We start from the raw sequence: 20,641 nt of genomic DNA on the forward strand, positions 1-20,641 counted from the left end.
GGGCAGCGGCGCCGCCGCCGTTCCCCGCCGTTCCCTGCCCTTCCTCCTCCTCGTCCTCGTCCTCCTCCTCGTCCTCGTCCGTCCTCTGAGGGAGCTTTCGGACCTTTATTGGGTGACCTCTCTGAAATGTACATGCCGGATGTCGGGGTAGCGGCGGCCGGCCGCGCGGCGCTCGGGAGAGGCACGGGGGAGTCGGGATAGGCACCGCCGCCTGGCCGAGGAGGCGAGCGGCCGGAGCTCGGCGCGGAGATGGGCGGGGAGGGCAGCCCGCTGTGCCCGAGCGAACGTGAACTGCGGCTGCCGGGCACCGGCGGCTGGGATTCCATCCCCGGCGCGGGGCTGCGCCGCTGGCCGGGCCGGGCCTCGGCCGCACGGGCTCCGTAAGAGGCCGAAAGCAGCAGGTCCCGTGGGCCGGCCCGGCCCGACGCCGGCTGCTTCGGTCGGAGCGCATCGGCCGCGGGGCGGGGATCAGTGCGCGGCGGCGCCGGGGCCCAGCACGGCAGGCAGAGGAGCCCGCTTCTTCCGGAGGCTGCGCCCGGAGGCGATGAGGTCCGCGTAGCCGCGCTGGTGCGAGAAGGCGTACGCGGAGCGCCGGGCCGATATCCCCCTGCGGAAGGCGCTCGGCCGCCGCTTCCAGAGCTGCTCGTCTGCCGCCAGCTGCCGGCGGTGCCTCAGGATCTGCGGGGAGCACAGGCACGGATCGCGATGGATCGCGAGGCAGGTGGGAGCAGCACGGGGGGGCGGCGGGTGGAGGGAACGGGGTTAAGCTGCGGCGGGGGGAGGTGGAGACGGGGACGGAGGGAGGTGCCTCCCTGTGGGGGTGGATGGTGGGAATGGAGAAGCTGGGGCTGCCCCAGGCCTGGCGGTGTCGGAGCGCCCTGGGCGAGTGGAACTGGGTGAGCTTTAAAGGGCCCTTCAAGCCAAACCAATCTAATTGCATTAATGTCACCCCCCCGTTCCCCCTCGTGTGTGTGAATCCGTGCCCCGTTAACCAAAGCAAGATCCCGCTTTGCTCACTCTGTCGCTTTCCGAAGGCCAGATTGTCATGGCTAAGAAACGCTGGGCCACTATGGGCAGTAAGCAGATAGCGATGGATAAAACCATGGTGAGCCACAGGTAGGGCTGTCTCAGAGCGTTCGGGGCAGTGCCTAGGCATAAACAAGGCAAAAATGAGTGTATGACATGGTCGTTCGACTGGGTGTAACACACGAGTAAGGCACTAAAAGGCACAGCTTGTTTTCTGAGGGTGAAACGCCTCAGACGGGTATTGCGTCGTGTAGCACAACATCAGGCTTTGATTCAGACTCTACTGTGAGGACAGTATAAGAGGAATGAGTTTGTAAGGCACTTTTCCTACAAGAAATTCATGCCCAAGCTCTTTTGGTTCCTATTTGTGGACTCCAACTGCTGGATAATGCCCAATTCCAGCTCATTTTGATTGGGTACTCCCAAATAAAGCATCGTTTGGGCCACAGTTCAGGACCAGGAACCACGAAGCACGAGGACTCACCAGTGAACTGAAAGCCAGAAGGGAAGAGAACGTGGATCCCAGCACTGTGGAAGTCAAAGGTGATGCCAAAGTAAAGTGCAATACTCCCAAACACGGAGAAGGCGTTCACAAAGGTCCAGTAGGATGTATCCAAGCCAATCTGGAAGCAAAGCAGAGCTCCACGTGAGCAACTCCTCAGCACGGCGGAGTCACCTCCCAGCCAGATGCAAAGGGAGCATCGAGAGGGAGGAGAGGGCCTCAAAGAGCAGCTTTTTGCTCGCTGCCATGGCGTGAGGAGCCAAAAGCAGGCCCAGAGCTGAGGAAACTGAGCTGACTTGCCTGGAAGTTGACCACAAATATAAGAGAAGAGGCTGCTGTGACAGCAAAGGACTGATAGTCTGATGGCGCTTCTCCATCCTGCCCCATCGTTTTCAGGTAGGCCCCGTAGGGGATGAAGAAGATGATCAAGGAGGTGATAGCTCCGTGAAGCAAACTCAGGAAGAACTTCTTGTAGTTAAAGAGTAAATCCTTCTGGCCCACCACGTAGAGCCTGGGGAAGCGGAGGCTCAGCTTGTCGCTCACGTCCTGAGTAAGAGAAAGAGAACTTGTAGCAACTTCCTGGGGTAAGCTTCGAGGGACGGGTTGGGTTGGGTTGGAAGGGCCCTTGGAGCCCATGCAGCTCCAAGCACCTGGACAATACCTGCTCGAGCAATCCAACGAGGAGCACAGGGAGGCTGGAGTACAAGACGTTGTAGAGCGTGATGAACCAGTCTTCGTAGGCTGTCTGCGAGAGAGGAGGAAGCTCAGTGGCTCCTGAGAGCTCACGCGGGCTCTCCTCCAGCTTTACGTGACCTGCCCCGTGCTTACTCGACACCTTAGCTCAAGGCTCTGTGTGAGGGTGCCCTACTCCTTCCAAACCAGCTGTGTGACCTGACCTGGGACGCTGCTGGAACGGCACACATGGACCTCCTGGGAGCACCCTGTCCAGCAGGTGGAAGGTGTTCCTCTTGGAACCAGAGGAGCTTTGAGGGCCCTTCCAACCCGAATCCTGCTGCACCTACACAAGGTGTAACTAAGCACCTATTTTCCTGCAGGAGCTATGGACGGCAGCTTCGGGGTGCCATCGCTTCCCAGGTTCAAGCTTTGCTGTGCCACGCTCCCTCTTGCTGTTCCGCACAAGAAACCTCCTCACCTGGGCAGAGAAGCCATTGAAGAAGGAATACCAGATGTGGACCAGAGTAAAAGCAAAGTTCTTGTAGAAGAAGTATCTCAAGAACTTGCACATCCTGATGTAGGACCAGCGCCCGTGGACCAGCAGCAGCCTCTGGAGGTAGCGGAACTGCCCGAAGGAGTAGTCACTGGACATGACAGCTTGCATCCCTTCCTGGCCACTGATCCCAACTCCAATGTGAGCAGCTACGTGAAGGAAACACACACCACAACGTGAGCACATCTCCCACCAGTTCTGGGCTCTTCAACAGCGGAGCCCAGAGCCCGGAATTGGCTTTCCCGCTGGGATTCGTTCTTTATGCTCCCTGTTTGTAACCCCCAGAGAATTCAAGTCCCTCCGCGGGGAACGTCCGCAAAATCCATCGGGAAGCCCCACTGACCATTTCCTGAAGGGCTTCCCCAAGGAGGGAAAGCACAGATGGAAGCAAACAGAGCCCAAGTGCTCAAGTGAAACAGATGGAGGAGTCTTCTCAAAGAGCGATAGTGAAGAGGCTGCAGAGGAAGGCCCAGAGGAGCTCTCTCCTATCAGGAGAAGCTTTGCAGCTGCCTTACTTTTGATCATGTTGACGTCATTGGCACCATCCCCAATAGCCAGAGTGATGGCTTTCTTGTACTTCTTCACCAGCTCCACCACCATGGCCTTCTGCTTCGGAGTCACCCGGCAGCAGATCACAGCCTTGCACTCACAGGCCAGCTCCACAAAGTTCTGCTGCTGCTGCTCTTTGTAGGCCTCGGCCCTTTGCCTCTTCTCCCTTTGCTTCTTCTCCTCTTCTGCTGTTCGGGGGAACTTGAGCTTCAGTTTCTTCTTCTTCTTCTTCTTCTCCAGCAGGATTTCGTTCTGTGACAGCAAAGGAAATCAGGGAGTCGTGGGAGCAACCAGGCTGGAAAAGAGCTTCAGGTCCATCCAGCACTGCCCTAAACAGGCAGGAGAACACCTCTGGTACGTACCAACCAGGAGCCAGTGATTATTAAAGCACGATCCCCACTGCCTTGGAAGAAGGGCTCATTCATCCTCAGTGAGGAATGTGCACTGGATCCAGCCGTGTTCCTCTGGTTTTCCAGCCTTGTTTGAAGAAGAGCACTGGATAGAGGAAAAACAGGGATAAACTTGAAGCTGGATCAGTCCCAGCCTCAAAATCTACAAGAAACAGATGCTGCAAGGACTTCTGTTGCCATGTATTAGGTGATGGTCTAAGCAGTGCTACAGGAGGTTTGCCAATAAGGAAAACTCTGGGAAAATGAGTCAGGAATAGCTGTGACAGTGTTACAGAGCTCCCTTTCTCCCAGTCCTACGTTGCTTTCCCTTGGGATTAACCATTTCCGTATGGCTGAGTTTCTGGGCTTATGGCATAGGTCTGTGCTGCGTGCAGGAACATGGGATGAGCTGGAGGAATAGCTGGGATAACACTGACATTCAGGGACACACAGTGAGAGCAAATCTGGGCTGCTACTCAAGCTGTGCACTAGGGAGAGACCTGCTTAGCTCAGCCCAGGCCTGCAGTCCCGAGGGGACCAAAGCGCAGGGATAATGTTATCCAGGGACTGGTTTTCCCTGGGCTCCCCACTTGCCTGGTGTCTTCTCCGTAGCAGATGGTGGTTTCATCCGTTAGGAGCTCACAGGAAAATCCAATGTTTTCAGCAGTTTCTGCAATGGAAAGCAGTCAGAGGCAAGGATTTAGGCCAGAGTTGAGTCAGGAGGAAGTGTTCAGCCTGAACCAGCCCAGCTCTCTCAGCCTGGCTCCAGAGAGCATCTCTGGGCTCCCTCTTGTGTTGTCCCAACTTATCCTGCCTTTAGGATGAAACGCCACCTTTTTTGTCACCGGTGAGCACCCAGATTTTGATGTCTGCTTTGGAAAGCCTGGCAATAGTCTCTGGAACTCCATCCTGGAGCTTGTCTTCTATTGCTGTTGCTCCAAGCAGCTGGAAGCACACCAGAAACAGAAGCGTTTGGTGTGGTTCTAAAGCCTGAGGCGATCTCACCCCAAATAACTTCCCCTCGGAGAGGTCTGGTTCCCTAGAAGCACGTTCAAAGGTTCAAACTTGACTTACAATCAGGTTCCGTTCTATTTCCTCGTAGGCTTTGTCCAGAGCCTCCTCACGGCTCGTGGTGGCCACACTGGCCTCCAGGAATTTCTTATTCCAGGCTTCGAACTCCTCAGGATCGATGTCTCTGTAGCACAGGCAGAGGGTCCTCAGGGTTTCACTGGCAAATACCTGACAGATGGTGGCAAATACACAGTTACACCTGATTTAAGAGCTTCGGAGTGAGGTTCTAGTGGGCACTGAAGCACCTGTAACTTCAAGGGGTAGGTAAACCACACACATACATCCAGTGCTTCCTCTGTGGCTTCTCTCTTGGGATTGCTGGGGTGCAGGCGTTCATAGATGACTGTGTCAGCCCCTTTACAGTATAGCCGGATGTTTCCACCTGGTTCTCTTACTGTGCAGTAAAACAAGAGAGGAGTGGCAAAGGGTTTTGAGTACATCTATGTAAAGGCAGAGTTTCAGGGGAGATCTTTCAGTCTAGTGCCACAGCTTCAAGATGTTCCTCCTTTGTCACCTCCAACAATGCTCAGGGAAGCATTGGGTGGACAACTGCATCTCCCCTTCTCAGGGATTTAGAGCTGTCGCAGTCCTCCACACTCCAACTTCTCTTACGTGTGCTCCCCCCCCCCCCCCCCGTGAAACACAGGCTTGCTTGCAAGCAGCTTACCGATGACAGACATCCTCTTCCTGTCGCTGTTGAAGTCCAGGATGGCGAGGACATCGTACGTCCTCTCCGCGCCCATCTCGCTCAGAGTGATGGTGTTCTGTGTGCGGGACAGGAACACGTAGCCAAAGTTCCTGGCTGCTGTCACCAGGGCTCCTTCGTCTGGAGAAGCTGCTTGGTAGTTGAGCTGACCTGTGGGGAGAAGGGAAATGCGTACATGAATGTGACTCCTCCAACCTTATTCCTCACGTCCACGAATCCCTCCAAAGCTCTGCACCTCTGCATTTCGTTTCTATCCCATTTAGTTACTCGTTTGGCTGCTGCGTGTCTGTCCTGGCAGCACATGCCTTTGTGTAGCCTATAGGGCTGTGAGTAAAGGAGGAGCAGCATGGAACCACTTGGGTTTCCGCACTGAAACCGTGTTTGTACTAAGGGGATCATCTTCCTTTTGGCTCCGTCCCTTGTGCAAGTGGATTAGGCACTGTTTCTCCTTCCACAGGCAAACCAAACCGTACTCACCATCAGAAATGTCAACCATGACAGTGTGGCAGATGGCAAGCAGAAAGAAGAACTTGTGTATTTCGGGGTCCTTTCCAGCTCGTATTTGCTCTATCAGGTAGTGATCGTAGAAGGAGAACTTCCCATCTGCATGCACGTTCCAGCTGAAATCCACTTGCTGCTTGGAGAACAGAGTTGGGGTCACCTCGGGTGCCACTGCTTCGGCAGGATGGAAGGAACGTGCCCTGTTCTACACAGCCGGGTGACACCAACCTACCTCGGGGTGGCTCTGAGGCTGCCCTGCTCCGTCCCGGCAGTCTCCTGCAAGGCGAGGACCGTGGTTAGGAGGCACGGGACCCAGCACCACTTTGGACAACCACGGACTTACCGTATCTCTGGCCATTAATGCAGCACTTCTTGAAGGTCATGATGTTCTGGGTCAGGGTTCCTGTCTTGTCAGAGAAGATGTAGTGGATCTGCCCCAGCTGCTCATTGAGGGTGGTGGTTCTGGCCTTGGCAGCAGTGTCCTTCTCGGGGTAGTACATCTGCAGGTCCCAGTTGATGAAGTAGCTTTGGACAAAACGGATCACTTCCACGCTAAATGAAACCAAAGGAACGGTCTCATTCCCAGGGTTTTAACCTCCTTCCCACTCCGCTCCAAGAAGAGGGTTGGAGGACTTCAAGTATGTTACGACGTCAAAGCTATTCCTGTTTCATGGCGCTGTGTTTGAGGAACAGTCTGGAAATAGGGGTTTTCCACCTGAGTTTGCTTTCCAAGCAGCTTCCTCCACGGACTGCAGGAGCAGACTGGGATGTTCAGCATTAAGTAGCCCCTAAGTTAGTTCAACCCTATCACCTATTAAAGGCCAGGGCATTACCTACCTCACATAGAGGGAGATGGGGACCATGGTGTTGAGGACGATGATGTAGCCCCAGAAGTTGAGGAAGCCACGATAGGGAGGGCTGAAGTCTTCAGCATCATAGAGGTACCAGGAGGAGTTGCCGACCTGCTGCTCCCAGTACGTGTGGCCAATGGCCAGGCCAGCTGACAGCAGGATGAGGACAATGAAGATCTGTGATGTGCAGAGAGGGACCAGGGTTCCTCAGTGCCCATCCTCTCTGATCGCTTCGAAACGACCCCAAAGCTGGGAAGTTGGAACACAGACTTACAGTATAAACCATGTAGTTCATCAGGGAGTCGATTTTGGTCCTCTTAAATCTGGTCTTGCCACTGTTCTTCATTATTTTTGTGTCAGCACCTACAAATAAAGATGGAGCGGGCAGCCGAGAGCTAAACCTGCTGTTTTACAGCCCAGGGACATAAACCCAACGGGGATTTATAAGATGAAGATGCCGTTTCACTCCCCGGGGCATGATTTGGCGAGTCAGTGTTACACATGTTCCTCAGTACCTGCAAATATGACCATGCCGTGGCAGAACTCCGTATTCCTGATCTTACATCCGCGCAGCAGGACCTTATCGGCGTCCAGGGAGTAACTGGTGTTCCTCCAGAACAAAGTGCCTGCAAACTTATCCAGTCTGTTGTTTGGCTCCTCACATTCAACCAGGCCTAAACGAGGAGGGGAACAGCTTTAGTCTACAGCAGTGATTTGTACCAGGATCGAACCAGTTTTACGTCGGGCTGTGAGTAAATGACTGTTCACAGAATCACGGAACGGTCTGGGGTGGAAGGGACCAGTTGTAGGGGTGGAACAGCACCAACCATCAAAGTTTGCCATTGCACCTTCTTCTTGCAGGTGTCTGTGCGTTACCTCCAGGGCCATCTTGAACTTCAAGTTGGTTTCCCTAAGGAGAAGGGATAAAGAGATGCGTTGCTGCTTTCCCACTCGCAGGGCGTAAGGAAAGGTGAAAGGAAGCAGGTCCAGCTTGCAGCTGCTTTGCGGAGGGAGCATCTTCTTTGTAACTCCGCGATGCCACAAGACTGATGAAATCACCCTTCTCCAGGCTGAACGAATCCAAGCCTTTGTCCCATGTGTGATGTTCCCCCACAGACCCCACCGACTGATCCCCCACCAGTTTCTAATGATCTCTGAATTGTGGGAATCAAAACCTGGGCACAGTTTTCCAGCTTAACCAGTTTGAATTGCAGCCCCTTTCCCAGCAAGGCAAGGAATGCTGAAACAGAGCCTTACCCATCTAGCTCGGCTGTCTCCACATAGCACAGGCTGTTCGGTTCGGAGCTGGACAACAGCAAAATATCAGCCTAGGAGAAGAAATAAGCACCAGGGGGAGATGGTTATCCACGCTCTCCCCATAAACCCACGGGGAGGCTCACCCGGAGCTCTGGAGGAACAGAAACCAAGCGTCTAAAGCACTTACAGGAACAAAGGTGTTCTTCTTCAGGCGAAGGATATCCCCAACTTTGATATCTTTCCATTTTGTGCTCTTGAACCTAACAGCAAGAGAGTTTAACAGTGCTCATTCTTCAATCTAGAACACTCGGTACCTCTTGTCATGGATATTGTAACGTTGCATCCTGGTCAGGTGTGGTTTTCCCTTTGGAAACACTGCCTTTTAGTTGAGGGTCTAGCTCAGAGGCCAAGCTCCCTCTTCCCTCTTCACCTACACGCGGTCCTTCTTAAGTTGCTTTTAGCCCCGATTTAGCACCATAGAACTGAGTTGAAGTTACTCCTGGGGGCAGTTCCCTTCCTTTTTCAATCAGATTTTCACACAGACAACAAGGAGCTGCTTTAAGAGCTTAGTACCAAGGCCACAAACATTAGAGCCAAGAAAGGATGAGCACAAACCTTCCATCCCTGATGACTTCACATCTCCTGTTATTCACCTCATTGTCCATCCGGTGGCGAGCCTGAAAGCAGGAGCAGACCGTGTTCTCTCCCTCTATCCCAGTTTTAGATATAAGCCATTTCCTTGGCCTTTAAAGCGATATAAAGCGTTTCTTACAATGTCATCCACCAGGTCTTTGACTGCCGTTATGCCCAGCACCAGGAGTAAGGGCACCAGTGTTGTGTACCATGACAGGGTGCTTATCTGGGGAATTGACTGCAAGAGACCCAGGAAATCAGGTCAGTTCAGAGACATTTCATAGCGATCGGGCTATAAGGAAGGAAGCCAACACGTCAGACAAAGGTTAGGAAGATACTACTCGGGTGAGCAAGGAGCAACTCACACTCGCCTCCCGGCTGGCATTCCCTCCGCCTTCCTTACCTGCAGTATGAGGAGAACAAGGAAGTAGAAGTTGGCCGCTCTCTTGAACTGCTCCAGGAGGTTCAGGGGTAGGAACGTGATTGGGTTGTACTTGTAGGTCTTGATGGCATTGCCCTGCAGAAGGAGAGCAAACATCACTGAGCACAGCAGCTTCTTCTTGCAGCGCATGTGTACTTCCTCTCAAGCTTCCCTATCAGCCTTGACGGAGTGGTTCCTTTCCCCAGTAGGGGTCCCCTCAACCAGGCACAAAAAGAGCCATTCCCGTGCCATTAAAACCCACCAAAGAATCTCAGACTGAAGCTTTAGCTACACCACGGAGCACAAAGCACTGCACCCGTGTGGAAAGGGTACAGCTTCTGCCCAGCTAAACGAAGTGAAGGCCATCTCCACCTCTCCTCTGTCGGGTTCAAGGCATTGCCCTTGCCCTGGCCCTCCCTCCCAGCTTTCTTGCAGCCCCTTTAGGCACTGGAATGCCCTTCTTAAGGAAGTAATTCCCCCTCATTCAGCCAGAGGGGACTTACTTTGTATTTGCTTCTCTTGAAGCACAGGAACATTGTTCTCTTGAACTGGGGCTGCTGGTAGAAGTGGTGGTCGTTCGCTTTCACTTGCCAGCTGCAGTCTGAAGAGACAAGGTCAGAACCTCACGGTTGGCAAGGGACAAGCCAGGTTCCCTCTCAAAAGCCACCTTTTAAAGCAGGGTTAGGTTTCCCATCGGTTTCCAGGCTATTTGTCCTCCTCCTGGGCCTACACCCCTTGTCCGGAGTCCCTCCCAGCTCCCTCAAGCCTAGCCCTGTTAAGCCAGCCACCAGCTGAGCCCTGCCCACATCAGAGGTTCCCGTTCCGGAGCCAGCCCACAGGAAGGATGAGGAGCAGTGTTTGGAAGTGCAGCTTTCCTGAGCCACGGGCCGCTCTCCCCAAGCCACAGGGATTGTCCCTCATGGATGGGCCTGGGGTTTGCTGGGATTGGCCCACGGTTTGGGTGCTAACTTGGGTGCCATTGGCTGTGGGGACGGCGAAGCCTTGTGCTTACATGGGGAGAACCCAAAGCAGGTTCTCTCGGATGCTGCTTCAGGTGTCCAGGTGAGGGGCAAGGGGAGGATGTGGGGCTGCGTCTGAGCTCTCCTCTGCCTCAAAGACAAGGTCACCGTGCAGCTCATCCCCTTTATGCAACCAACTGGCCCTGAGCTCTGCGTGGAATGGGGCCGAGCTTCATTCTGCCACCCATTAGGGGCCCAGCGAAGCCACCCTACTGACAACCTGACCCACAGGAGGCTCAGCCTCTTCCCAGTCCCACTGTTACCTCTCCTCAGGGTGTCTCTGCTCTCCCGGGTGTCTCTGTTGCTCTGGGCCTGGCCTGTTTTCGGCCCAGGCTGCCGAGGCTCCAGCTCCTCCTCGGTTTCATCGTCACTGTAGGGCATCACCTCATCGTTGGGTTGGGAGTACTCCTCAAAGGTGGTCTCTGAGTCCCTCTCCGAGATCATGCTGAGCACCCTGTGAGCACGGGAGGGGAGGCAGGGCAGGAGTTAACACAGCAAGAGCTGAACCACGTCCCTGGCATCTCGTCTGGTGGTGGTGGTCACCAAAAGCCCCGTCTGAAACCGGTTTCCAGCCATGGGGCAGCTCTGGCCACAGCAGCAGCAGCAGCTCCTTCATTAGTGCTCTGTGTGCTCACCCAGAGGCTGAGGAACATCCAGTGGGATGGAGGAATGAGGGAGCATCACTCCCAGGGGCCACTGCGTGGTTCCCTGTGGAGCTCCCCATGGCCGCAGCGGGGCAAGAAGCAGGGGCCTGGCAGGCAGGGTTGAGGTCACACAGCTCATGCTCCATGCCAGGCTCATCCAAGCCAGTCCTTGCTCCCTCTGCCCTCCCTGCAGGTTCAACACCAGGGTTTGCACTGTCCTTAATCCCCCTTGTAATGGAGATGTAAATATTACATGAGCACTTAATATGCTGCTCAGATGACAGGGCCTTTGGCTGGGAGCTCAAGGTCCTGTTCCAAGGGGGTGGAACTGGGTGAGCTTTAAGGTCCCTTCCAAGCCAAACCATTCCGTGATCCTATGAGTCCATAAGTATTCCATAGGATTGAAACTAGTTCCAATAGGGATACTCTCCGCAAGAGCAGGTTGCTCCAAGCCCTTGAGGGCTGCCAGGGCTGGGGCAGCCCCAGCTTTTCCAACCCATCCCAGTGTCCCACCACCCTCACAGGGAAGAACTTACTAAGATCCCATCTCGATCTCCACACCCCCCCCCCCCCCCCCCCCCCCCCCGGCAGCTTGATCCAGAATTCCTCTTGGAATCATCTATACAAAACAGAAAAGGATTCAGCCTGTAATACCTGACCTGCAGGAGGGGAAGAGCTGAAAGTCCTCCCAGGCATGGTCCTTGAAGCAGCACCACACCTCTGAATGCCCCTCACTCCAAGAGAAGCAAACCAAGGCACACGCAGACCCAGCCTTCAGCCTATTACTCTTTACTAATGAGCGGGTTAATGATTAATGAACTCATTAATCATGCAGAGGCTCAGCTGAATGCCAGAGGAACCCCAGGGCATTTACTCTCTGTTCCAGAAGCATCCCTGTACGTACCCTGCCCTTGGGGACCACCGGCCCTGGAGGGGATGCTGGTCCAAGCGGAGGAGCTACAGAGAGGCACCCAGAGCAATGACAGAGCAGAGATGGGGTGCGATGGAAGGAGAAGGAGCCCTCCAGTGACACGGTGACAAAGTGGCTCCGGGTTAAGTTTCTTGACACCTACTTGGCAGCAGAAGGGGCCTCGAAGCGGTGGCAGGAGCTCAGGGGGAGGTGGAGAGTGGTGATGCTGCCGTGAAACAGGAGCTGGGAGGCGCATCCTGGTCCTCCGTGCTCCGTGGAAACAAGCGCTGAGTGCTCACGCCACGTGTGGCAAACACCCAAGCAACCAGGCTGCAGGAGATCCAGGGGTAAAGCACCCCAGCGGAGCGGGGACGCACAGGGGGTTCCTCGTCTAGGCTCAAGCCAGGCTTGACAACTGCTCAGTAGCAGTAAGGGAAGAACTTCTGGCTCCACGCTCCTTCCTCACTGCACTGCGGCCTTGCAGGAAGCTCCCACCCACGCTCCAGGTGAAGGTGACTCAGAATTCCCACCAGGAAAGGTTCAGATCCAGGCGACTGGGAGGTGGTTATGGGTAAAGCACTCATGGACACCAGAATCCACCTCATACCTGGTGGTAGGAGAACCGCCACGCGCCAGGTGGAGAAGACCTGAAGGTGATGGTCAGACTCTCAGGGAACTGCAATGGAAACAGCTTCATGGGATGCTCGGAGCGCGACCGCTCGGGGAGAGGTTTCGGCTCTGCCTTGAGAGCTGTGAGGATCACGAGCTTCCCCAACTGGGTTCCTTCCAGCTCCAGGAGGTTTCAGTGGCACCGCACACAGCCGAGCTTGGGCTACCCCCAGAGGAATCACCTTGGTGCCGTAACGGCCCTGCGCCATCAGGGGGTGACCCCGGAACACTTGGCTCTGGGGGAGCTCCCCTCCGAACGCTGTTCTAGGCCAGCTTGCTTAAAGGGAGGTGGCGGTTCGGGCTGGAACCGTTCCCTGACTCCGGGATGAGGCATGCAGGAGCAGGGTGATAACATCCCCCGTTATCTGCCCCGGGATTGTCCATTAACAGAGATGCAGCTGAAGCCCATGGCAAGAGAAGTTATCTTGCAGGAGATAACCAAGCTGGGTAACCTTTGCTTTGGGTGTACTTCGGAGGGGTTTCTACCTGCCTCTTCGAGCACTGCGCTGCCTCGCGAGGTTCATGGCATAGGAGAACATCACTGTCCTGGAGCACGCGTGAGCCATAGGAGAGAGGGGTTTGGGCCCTTTTTTGGCTCATGAGATGATGTGTGTGCAGTAGGAAGCTCTCCAAAGCCATCCGTGCTGCCTGCTCTTAGGCAGAAGGTCACTTTCTGCTGCTTTCCTTAGCGATTCCCTGATGGGAGCGTCCATAAAACACCTCTAACGCCATTAAGCAGAGGTTTCCGAGGTACAGAAGAGCACACAAGGGGAAAACCCAGCGTACAGAAGAGTTCCCTGAGCTGGATGCTCTGTCAGGCAGCAGAGCGGCTCAGGGAGCAGCGTTCCCCAGGGATCTGAGCCGAAGCATGTTCTTCACCCCCGCGGTGCCCAGCAGCACGCCAAGGTTAAGTGCTTTGCCCAGGGCCATGGGCTAAGCCACGCACGGAGCCTGCCCGAGCTTTCAGGAGCTCCTGGCTCCCTCCCTGCATTCAATTACGGCTCCGTCCGCAAAGCGGCTCAGTTACCGGGGGCCGGCTCGGGGGAGAGCCGGTTTCAAAGTCAGCTTTCGGCTGCCTCCTCTCGTGCAGAACGCGGCTGGCTCCTCCACAGGACCCCTACCGCCGCTCTACGAGCACCGCCTGATGAGCGGGCAGCCCCCAGCCACCAAGCCGCTTTCCTCATCTGGGGGTAGGGGAGGAGGAAGAAGCCAGAAGCAGAACCAGCCCAAGGCGACAGAAGCAAAGGACTGCCCAACATCCAGCCCCATTCGGCCCCCTCCCAGCCAAGAACCCCTTCCCTCTCCCAGGGTTTCAGCCTTGGGGTAGCCTCGGAGGAATCGGCTCCTCGCTCTGGGCTAAGCGTGGGGATCAGCTGAGCCCCATCTTCATGGAGGTGGGGGGGGAGAGGCGAGGCAGGGCCCCACATCGCTGCCGGGGCTCGGAGCCTCCTGGGCACGGCGCCGCCAAGAGCCCCGTGCGCCAGAGCAGAGCACAAGCGAAGGCCTCACCTGCCCGCCGCGCCCGCTCCCCGCCGCTACCGGAGCTCCGCCTGCCCCCGGGACGCCGCCATCGCCGCCCTCGCACCGCCGAGGTCCCGCGGGGGAAGCGCCCTCCGGGCCCGCCCCGCCGCCGCCGCTCGCTCAGGGCCCTCTCATCCCCGCGGCGGCCCCGAGCCCGCCCCGCGGGAGCCGCCGTCAGACCGGACAAACGGGTTCCCCCGCTCGCCAGGGCCAGGGGAGAGGCCCGGACACAGCCACGGCCGCGCCGTCGGGGGGAGGCGGCGGCGGAGCCGCTCACGCACGGTGACCCCCCCCCGCCCCCCTCCGCCCCCCCCGAGGGGAGGCTGCCCCGGCTCGGCACCGCCGTTACCGGGGGGGGGGGGGGGCAGCGGGGACAGCCCCGGCCTCGGCAACCGCCCCGCCATGGGCCAGAGGAGCGGGGCTCAGCAGCGCCTCGGGGCCGGCGCCATCCCCGGCTCCATCCCTGTGTACCCGGCTCCATCCCCGGCTCCATCCCCGGCTCCATCCCTGTGTACCCGGCTCCATCCCCAGCGCCATCCCCGGCTCCATCCCTGTGTACCCGGCTCCATCCCCGGCTCCATCCCCGGCTCCATCCCCGGCTCCATCCCTGTGTACCCGGCTCCATCGCCCGCTCCATCCCCGGCTCCATCCCTGTGTCCCCGGCTCCATCCCGGCTCCATCCCCGGCTCCATCCCCGGCTCCATCCCCGGCTCCATCCCCGGCTCCATCCCTGGCTCCATCCCGGCTCCATCCCCGGCTCCATCCCTGTGTACCCGGCTCCATCCCCGGCTCCATCCCCGGCTCCATCCCTGTGTACCCGGCTCCATCCCCGGCTCCATCCCCGGCTCCATCCCTGTGTACCCGGCTCCATCCCCGGCTCCATCCCTGTGTACCCGGCTCCATCCCCGGCTCCATCCCCGGCTCCATCCCCGGCTCCATCCCTGTGTACCCGGCTCCATCCCCGGCTCCATCCCTGTGTCCTCAGCTCCATCCCTGTGTACCCGGCTCCATCGCCAGCTCCATTCCCGGCTCCATCCCTGTGTCCCCAGCTCCATCCCCAGCTCCATCCCCGGCTCCATCCCTGTGTCCCCAGCTCCATCCCCAGCTCCATTCCCGGCTCCATCCCTGTGTCCCCGGCTCCATCCCTGTGTACCCGGCTCCATCACCGGCTCCATTCCCGGTTCCATCCCTGTGTCCCCAGCTCCATCCCTGTGTCCTCGGCTCCATCCCTGTGTCCCCGGCTCCATCCCTGTGTACCCGGCTCCATCGCCCGCTCCATTCCCGGTTCCATCCCTGTGTCCCTGGCTCCATCCCCACCTCCATCCCTGTGCTGAGGGACCCCAGCTGTGGCACAAACCAAGCCCACATCAGTGGCAGTTGTGGCAATGGCCACCACCATCGATGTCTTGGGATAGGTAGGACCACCCTCCTTGTGTTTTAAGTGACAGGATTTCTGTATCCCATCTTATTTACTTTATTCCACCTTCCTAATGTGCTTACTGTGCAGTGTGACAGAGGAAACTGTGTGAGGTTTTGTAGCCTTTAACCTTAGGAGGGATTTTAACCCATTGGCCTTTGTAAAGGGTCAGAGTGGACTCATGGCTCCCAAGCCCTTTGAGGGAAGGGGATGCTCAGCCATTGAGACCAATGACTATCCATTTGCAATCCTTTTCACTGTGTTCTTCTTCTTCTTCCAGGCATGTGAAGACCTCAAGGACCTGATGGGAACGGATGTGACCAGCTCCAACTGTAAGTGTTTATCCAGTGAGCAGACACCCAAACACAGACATGGACCCACCCCATGTCTGCAGCCCTGGGGTCATCCTGCAGGTGCAGCACGAGCAGCCTCATCGTGCTGGTCCCTCACCCTCCATCCATGCAGGATGGATGCTGAACAGCGCACAGTGCGGTGCTGAATGCACCCCGAGCACGGCTTTGGGGTCTGGGGGCTTTGGGGTCCTGCTTTTGCTGTTTGCAGGGTTTCTTTCTCCTCCAGAAGCAGCCCAGCTCCGCTTCATACACACAGAATAGGGGCAAGGCAGTGACTGGGGTGTGCAGGGTTGTCCAACACTGTCATCACTTGAAACCAGCCTCCACCTGAGCTCAAACTGTCCCGATTGAGCAATCCAAATGGGAAGGGAAAGCTTCTTCCTGGCCCAAAATGCCAACTGAAACGAGAAACGTAGTTTCTGCCTTCCCCGATGCTCTCAGTTTGGCCTAAATCAAGCGTTATTATTGAGCAGGGGCAAGGGGAAGCAGGGGCTAAAAATCAGCTCAGCTGCGTGGCGTCGTGCGGGTTTGAATCAATCCACGTCAGATCCCGGCTCCCTTGCTGCAGGCTGAGCCGATCAAAGTGTGTTTGATCCGGCTGAGAGCACTGGGGAGCCAGAACCCGCTCCCTCGTGGCTGCTGCTCCGCGTCCAAGTGCTCTTGGTTTGGGCCTCACGGGTAGGGAAGCGACGCCTCGGTGCGTCCTGCACTAGCAGCAGTGCTCCTTGAGCCGTGCTCCAGCAGCCTTTTCTATCCCTACACCTAAATGCAGCGCTGGACTTGGCGCCTTTCAGCTCCTGCCTCTTTCCCTGCCTGCCTCACTTCCTCACGCGGGATAATGAAACGCTTGGGCTTACAAAGCAGCAACTTCCTTCGCTTCAGGCCCAGTTCTGGCCAGGGCTTTGCTCCATCACTTGTCACCTTTCAGGATGAGGATTATTAGGGGTAAAGAAGCCTTTAACAGTGAGGATTTGCCATAGTAAGCGCCCTAAATATTCCTTTGGACACAAAGTGCTGGTCCATGCTGGAGGGGGATGCAGCTCTTCCGTGAAGGGTGTGATGGAGGAGCTGCCGCTGCGCACACACGGTGCTCAGGTACCTCCAGTTCTCCTCCTGGATCTTTCTCTCCTTGGATTTCTTGCCACCGGATCTGTCCCCAAGTCTGGCACAGGAATAGTTGTTATTCCACAAGCTGACAGTTGGGCTTTGTTTCATCAGCCCAAAGTAAGCTGAGCACACGCTGGGATGGCATAACTTCACCGCAGGCTTAATACCCTGATGGGAGTTAATACCCTGATGGGTATCTCAGCCCCCCCCCCCCCCCAAGAGCTCTTCTACTTGAAAGGGGGATTCAAACACAGAGTTATGCATAAAACATGGCCAGGAAGAGGAGCCACAGGATTCCCTGTTTCCTGCTGAATGATTCAGGTCGGAAAGGGAACAAATACGTGTTAAAGAACTGCTGAAGTGCTGTGCAGAACTCTTGCTACACAGCAACGACTACGAGGGTTAGGTCCAAATCAGGAGCCCGTCGATGGCAATGGCTTTAACCTGCCAGAGGGGACACGGAGATGGGATATTGGGAAGTTCTTCCCTGGGAGAGTGGTGGGACACTGGCATGGGTTGAAAGGAGAAGCTGGGGCTGCCCCAGTGCTCAAGGCCAGCTTGGAGCAACCTGCTCTAGTGGAAGGTGTCCCTGTTGGAACAGGAGGAGTTTAAGGTCCCCTCCAACCCAGCCCGCTCTGGAGCTCCGTGCCTCTATGCTCGCCCGCTTTCAGGACCGCTGTTGCTCCTCCCTCCGGCCAACAGATGGAGAACCACACCACCGCATGGCCTCCGGCAGCTCCGCGCAGCACCCACTGCCTTGCTTGCTGGCTCTGAGGTGGCTGGGGTTCCTTCCCGAGCCTGTCTGCTCTAAAGGCAAGGTTACTCCGTCCTTCCAACGCGTTGCAAGCCTGCCCTCTTCTCATCCCTGTTCAAGGCCAGCGTGGACGGGGCTTGGAGCAACCCGCTCTAGGGGAAGGCACCCCTGGGTGAGCTTTAAGGTCCCTTCCATGCCACCCGCTCTGGGATTCCGTGTTTTCTGCCTTGGTGATGGGATGCTTCTTGCCCGAAGGGAGCATCCTTCTGGTTCAGCTCACGCCTCATGTGCTCCACTGGGCATCTCCGGCTGGGAGGGTTGGCCTCTGACGGATTCGCTCTCGTCTCGCATGGGTGCGTGCACTGAAGGGCACGTTTGGGCTGAGCTGCTGCTTTCAGGCGCCCTGGGAGAAGGGAATTGGCCTTGGCTTGACTGGAGCAGCAGCAAAACCTCCTGTATCCCAAGGGATCCGTGCTGTGCTTCCCTGCAGCTACTCGTGTGATCAGAACTCGAGCCCTTTGCGTTCCTTAGGACCATGAGCCCCGCGTGTGTACGGTGGTATCAGCCTACTCCTGATTTGCTACCCTGCTAAAAGGGGGAGAAACTACTCTGCCAGGCAGCTGTAGCAGGAATTCCATCCCATAATGGATCCCACAGGAGAAGGGAAGGTATCAAAGCTGCATCTGCATCCCTGGCAGTGTCCAAGGCCAGGCTGGACGAGACTTGGAGCAACCTGGTGCAGTGGAAGGTGTCCCTCTTGGAACTGCATGAGCTTTAGTGTCCCTTCCACCCACACCTTTCATGAGCCTGTGAGAGGACTCAGCTTTATTCCTATCCCTCCATAACAAGAATTCCTGCAGGAACACTGCAGCAGCAGGATAAGTAGGAAGGGCTGGAGCTGGAGATGGTTTATCCATCACTTTGGTTTCTGAGCCAGCAGAAGGCTCTCACACAGGGAGCCCCAGTTCCCATTCCGGGTCTGGAAGCGGAATGGCACAGTCCTGGAATGAAACAAGAAAGTCCTCACTTGTCCCAGAGCATTCCCAAATGGCTGCAAGGAGAGGGATCAGTGCGTGCAGCAGTGGGGTGTGATGGAGCTGTTTGAAACGGCCCCTTTTGCTTCCTGGAGCCCCATCGAAAGGGGGTTGCCTTTGCAGGCCCGGATCTTCTGCCTTATATCCCATCTCCAGCTCCCCTCTGGCAGGTTAAAGCCATTCCCAACGTCCTGTCCCTACATCCCTTGTCCAAAGCCCCCCTCCAGGTCTCTTGGAGCCCCTTTAGGCACTGGAGCTGCTCTCAGCCTGCCTCCAGCGCAGCAGCTCCGTGGCCTCCTCTGGAATTGCTCCAGCTGGAGATCAGGTTCCCAGTCCTCAGGTGTGTGCAGGTCCCTGCTCCCAGGGACACAAACAGGTCTGGGAAGGGTAATTCTATCTCCTAAAGAGCTGGTTTCAGTGTGTAGACCTGTGGGATCGTGGCAGGACCCTGGAACAAGGGACAAGGGGATGATCCATGCTCATTCCTGCTCTTCCATGTGCAGTGTGACCCCGTGGCAGCACTCAGACTCACAGCCATCAGTGTGAGTGCTTCTTCAAGCACCCCTGTCCCCCCCTGTGAACAGGGGCTTTGCTTCCCTCTGGCAAAGGGAGCTGTTTGCAGGAGGCCGGGAATGTGGGACAGCCTCTGGAGCGTGTTCCGTGCTCCGGGATCATCTCCTGGCTCTGTGCACCTCTCGCCCACCTCCGCCTCGTGTTGATTCGCCTCCTACTCACCCGTGGCTGCAGCTCCTCCAAGGAATCCCTTCAGCTCCCGTTCCTCTTTGCCTTGCTCATTCCCTCTTCTCCAGCCCTGCACGCCTGGATGTGGGTTTCCAGCCCCGAGGGAAGACATGGACTGCGTTGGGATGGAAGGGACTCGTCTCCTACCTTCCGCTCTCCCAGGTTGCTCCGACCTGGCCTTGAGCACAGCGCCAGCTTCAAGCTTAGAAGCCAAGGAACGCATTAGCCTAGAGATAAAGCTGTCCTTCTGCTTCCAGACCTCTTGGGAATGGGACACGGGCATATCCCAGCTTTTCCATAGCTCCCATGCTGCCACTTTGCATCTGGAATGGGAGCAGGCATTCAGTGCCCTGGAGCCAGAGCGGGAGGGAGGGATGCTCATCAGCTGCACCCCAAACAGGGTGTTGAAACGCCAAGCAGAGGCAGGGCTCCCAGCCTCCCACAGCGATATGCATGCCGGCCTTGGAATTCCAATGGATGGGGGGGGTTGCTGAGCGCTCCTTGGGGCTGGAATGATTTGAGCTTGGACACAGGGACGTGGCCTTCAGGAGAGGGGAAGCCGGTGCCAGGGAGCGTGTCACTCTGTGCGTCCAGAAGGTGCTGCTGTGGATGCACAGCTCCAGGACATGCCGTTTGGGATGCGGGCTCGCGCTCCTCATGCTCTTTGGGAAGCGGGAAGCTCCCCTCTCCTTTCCTAAAGAGCGTTTGGGGCTTAGGCTGAGGTTCCACTAATCCAAGTCAAGGCGATTCCAGACAGCCCAAAGCATCTGCCTGCGGGAAGCTGGTGGTTTCTATGGCAGTGGGGGTTAACGGAGGAGGGATTTACACCGGGAATGCTCTCCAGTGTTACTGTGCCCTTCCGAGCACCTTCTCCCAGTGTTTGAGTACAGTTAAGGCCGGCTGGAAAGCAAACAATGGGATCAGCAAAGGGTAGAATGGATACAGGCAGGGAAAAGAGTTTCAACCCCTTCCCTGTTTTGGCTGACAACACACAGCAGTGTCCAGTGAAGGTTTCTGTATCCCTGCAGATGCTATTCCTAGGAAAATGGGGAGGAAATCCCAAAGGATCTGACCCAGAGAGGATTTGTGTTAAGGCATTAACTTAGCTCCTTTGGCTGATGTGCTCTTCGTGGTCCGGTCACTACTAGGAGCAGTTTTAACGTCAGGATGAGGGACGAAGCCATCCCCAAGCTCCCAGTGCTCCCCACTGGGGACTTAAGGCCCAGCGAGGAGAAGCCCATCCTTGTGTCCGTACCAACGGGACTTGGGAAAGGAGCAGCAGTGAAACGTGGAGCTGCAGGCACTGCGATGACGGGAGCAGCCCCCCTCTTGGGGAGG

General features: G+C 56.7%; 1 protein-coding gene across 1 annotated transcript; it reads right to left on the reverse strand.

Annotated features, from left to right (window-relative positions):
• Positions 1-468: 468 nt before the first annotated feature.
• On the reverse strand, positions 469-10,620 carry ATP8B1 (ATPase phospholipid transporting 8B1). Its single transcript, XM_057405308.1, has 27 exons — positions 10,417-10,620; positions 9,638-9,735; positions 9,117-9,230; positions 8,853-8,951; positions 8,696-8,757; positions 8,268-8,340; positions 8,081-8,151; positions 7,651-7,733; positions 7,339-7,497; positions 7,098-7,186; positions 6,810-7,000; positions 6,316-6,524; positions 6,205-6,248; positions 5,949-6,105; positions 5,433-5,621; positions 5,047-5,159; positions 4,769-4,933; positions 4,528-4,639; positions 4,289-4,364; positions 3,668-3,800; positions 3,272-3,557; positions 2,682-2,905; positions 2,190-2,273; positions 1,829-2,074; positions 1,511-1,649; positions 1,018-1,148; positions 469-678 (listed from the first exon to the last, which is right to left on the reverse strand). The coding sequence occupies exons 1-27, from the start codon at positions 10,595-10,597 to the stop codon at positions 469-471; spliced, it is 3,738 nt and encodes a 1,245-aa protein (XP_057261291.1). The 5' UTR covers positions 10,598-10,620.
• Between the last annotated feature and the right edge of the window lie 10,021 nt (positions 10,621-20,641).

Source organism: Pezoporus wallicus, unplaced genomic scaffold, assembly GCF_028554395.1.
Source record: "Pezoporus wallicus isolate ANWC-B61680 ecotype Strahan unplaced genomic scaffold, APGP_CSIRO_Pwel_v1 contig_9101, whole genome shotgun sequence".
NCBI classification, from domain to species: domain Eukaryota; kingdom Metazoa; phylum Chordata; class Aves; order Psittaciformes; family Psittacidae; genus Pezoporus; species Pezoporus wallicus.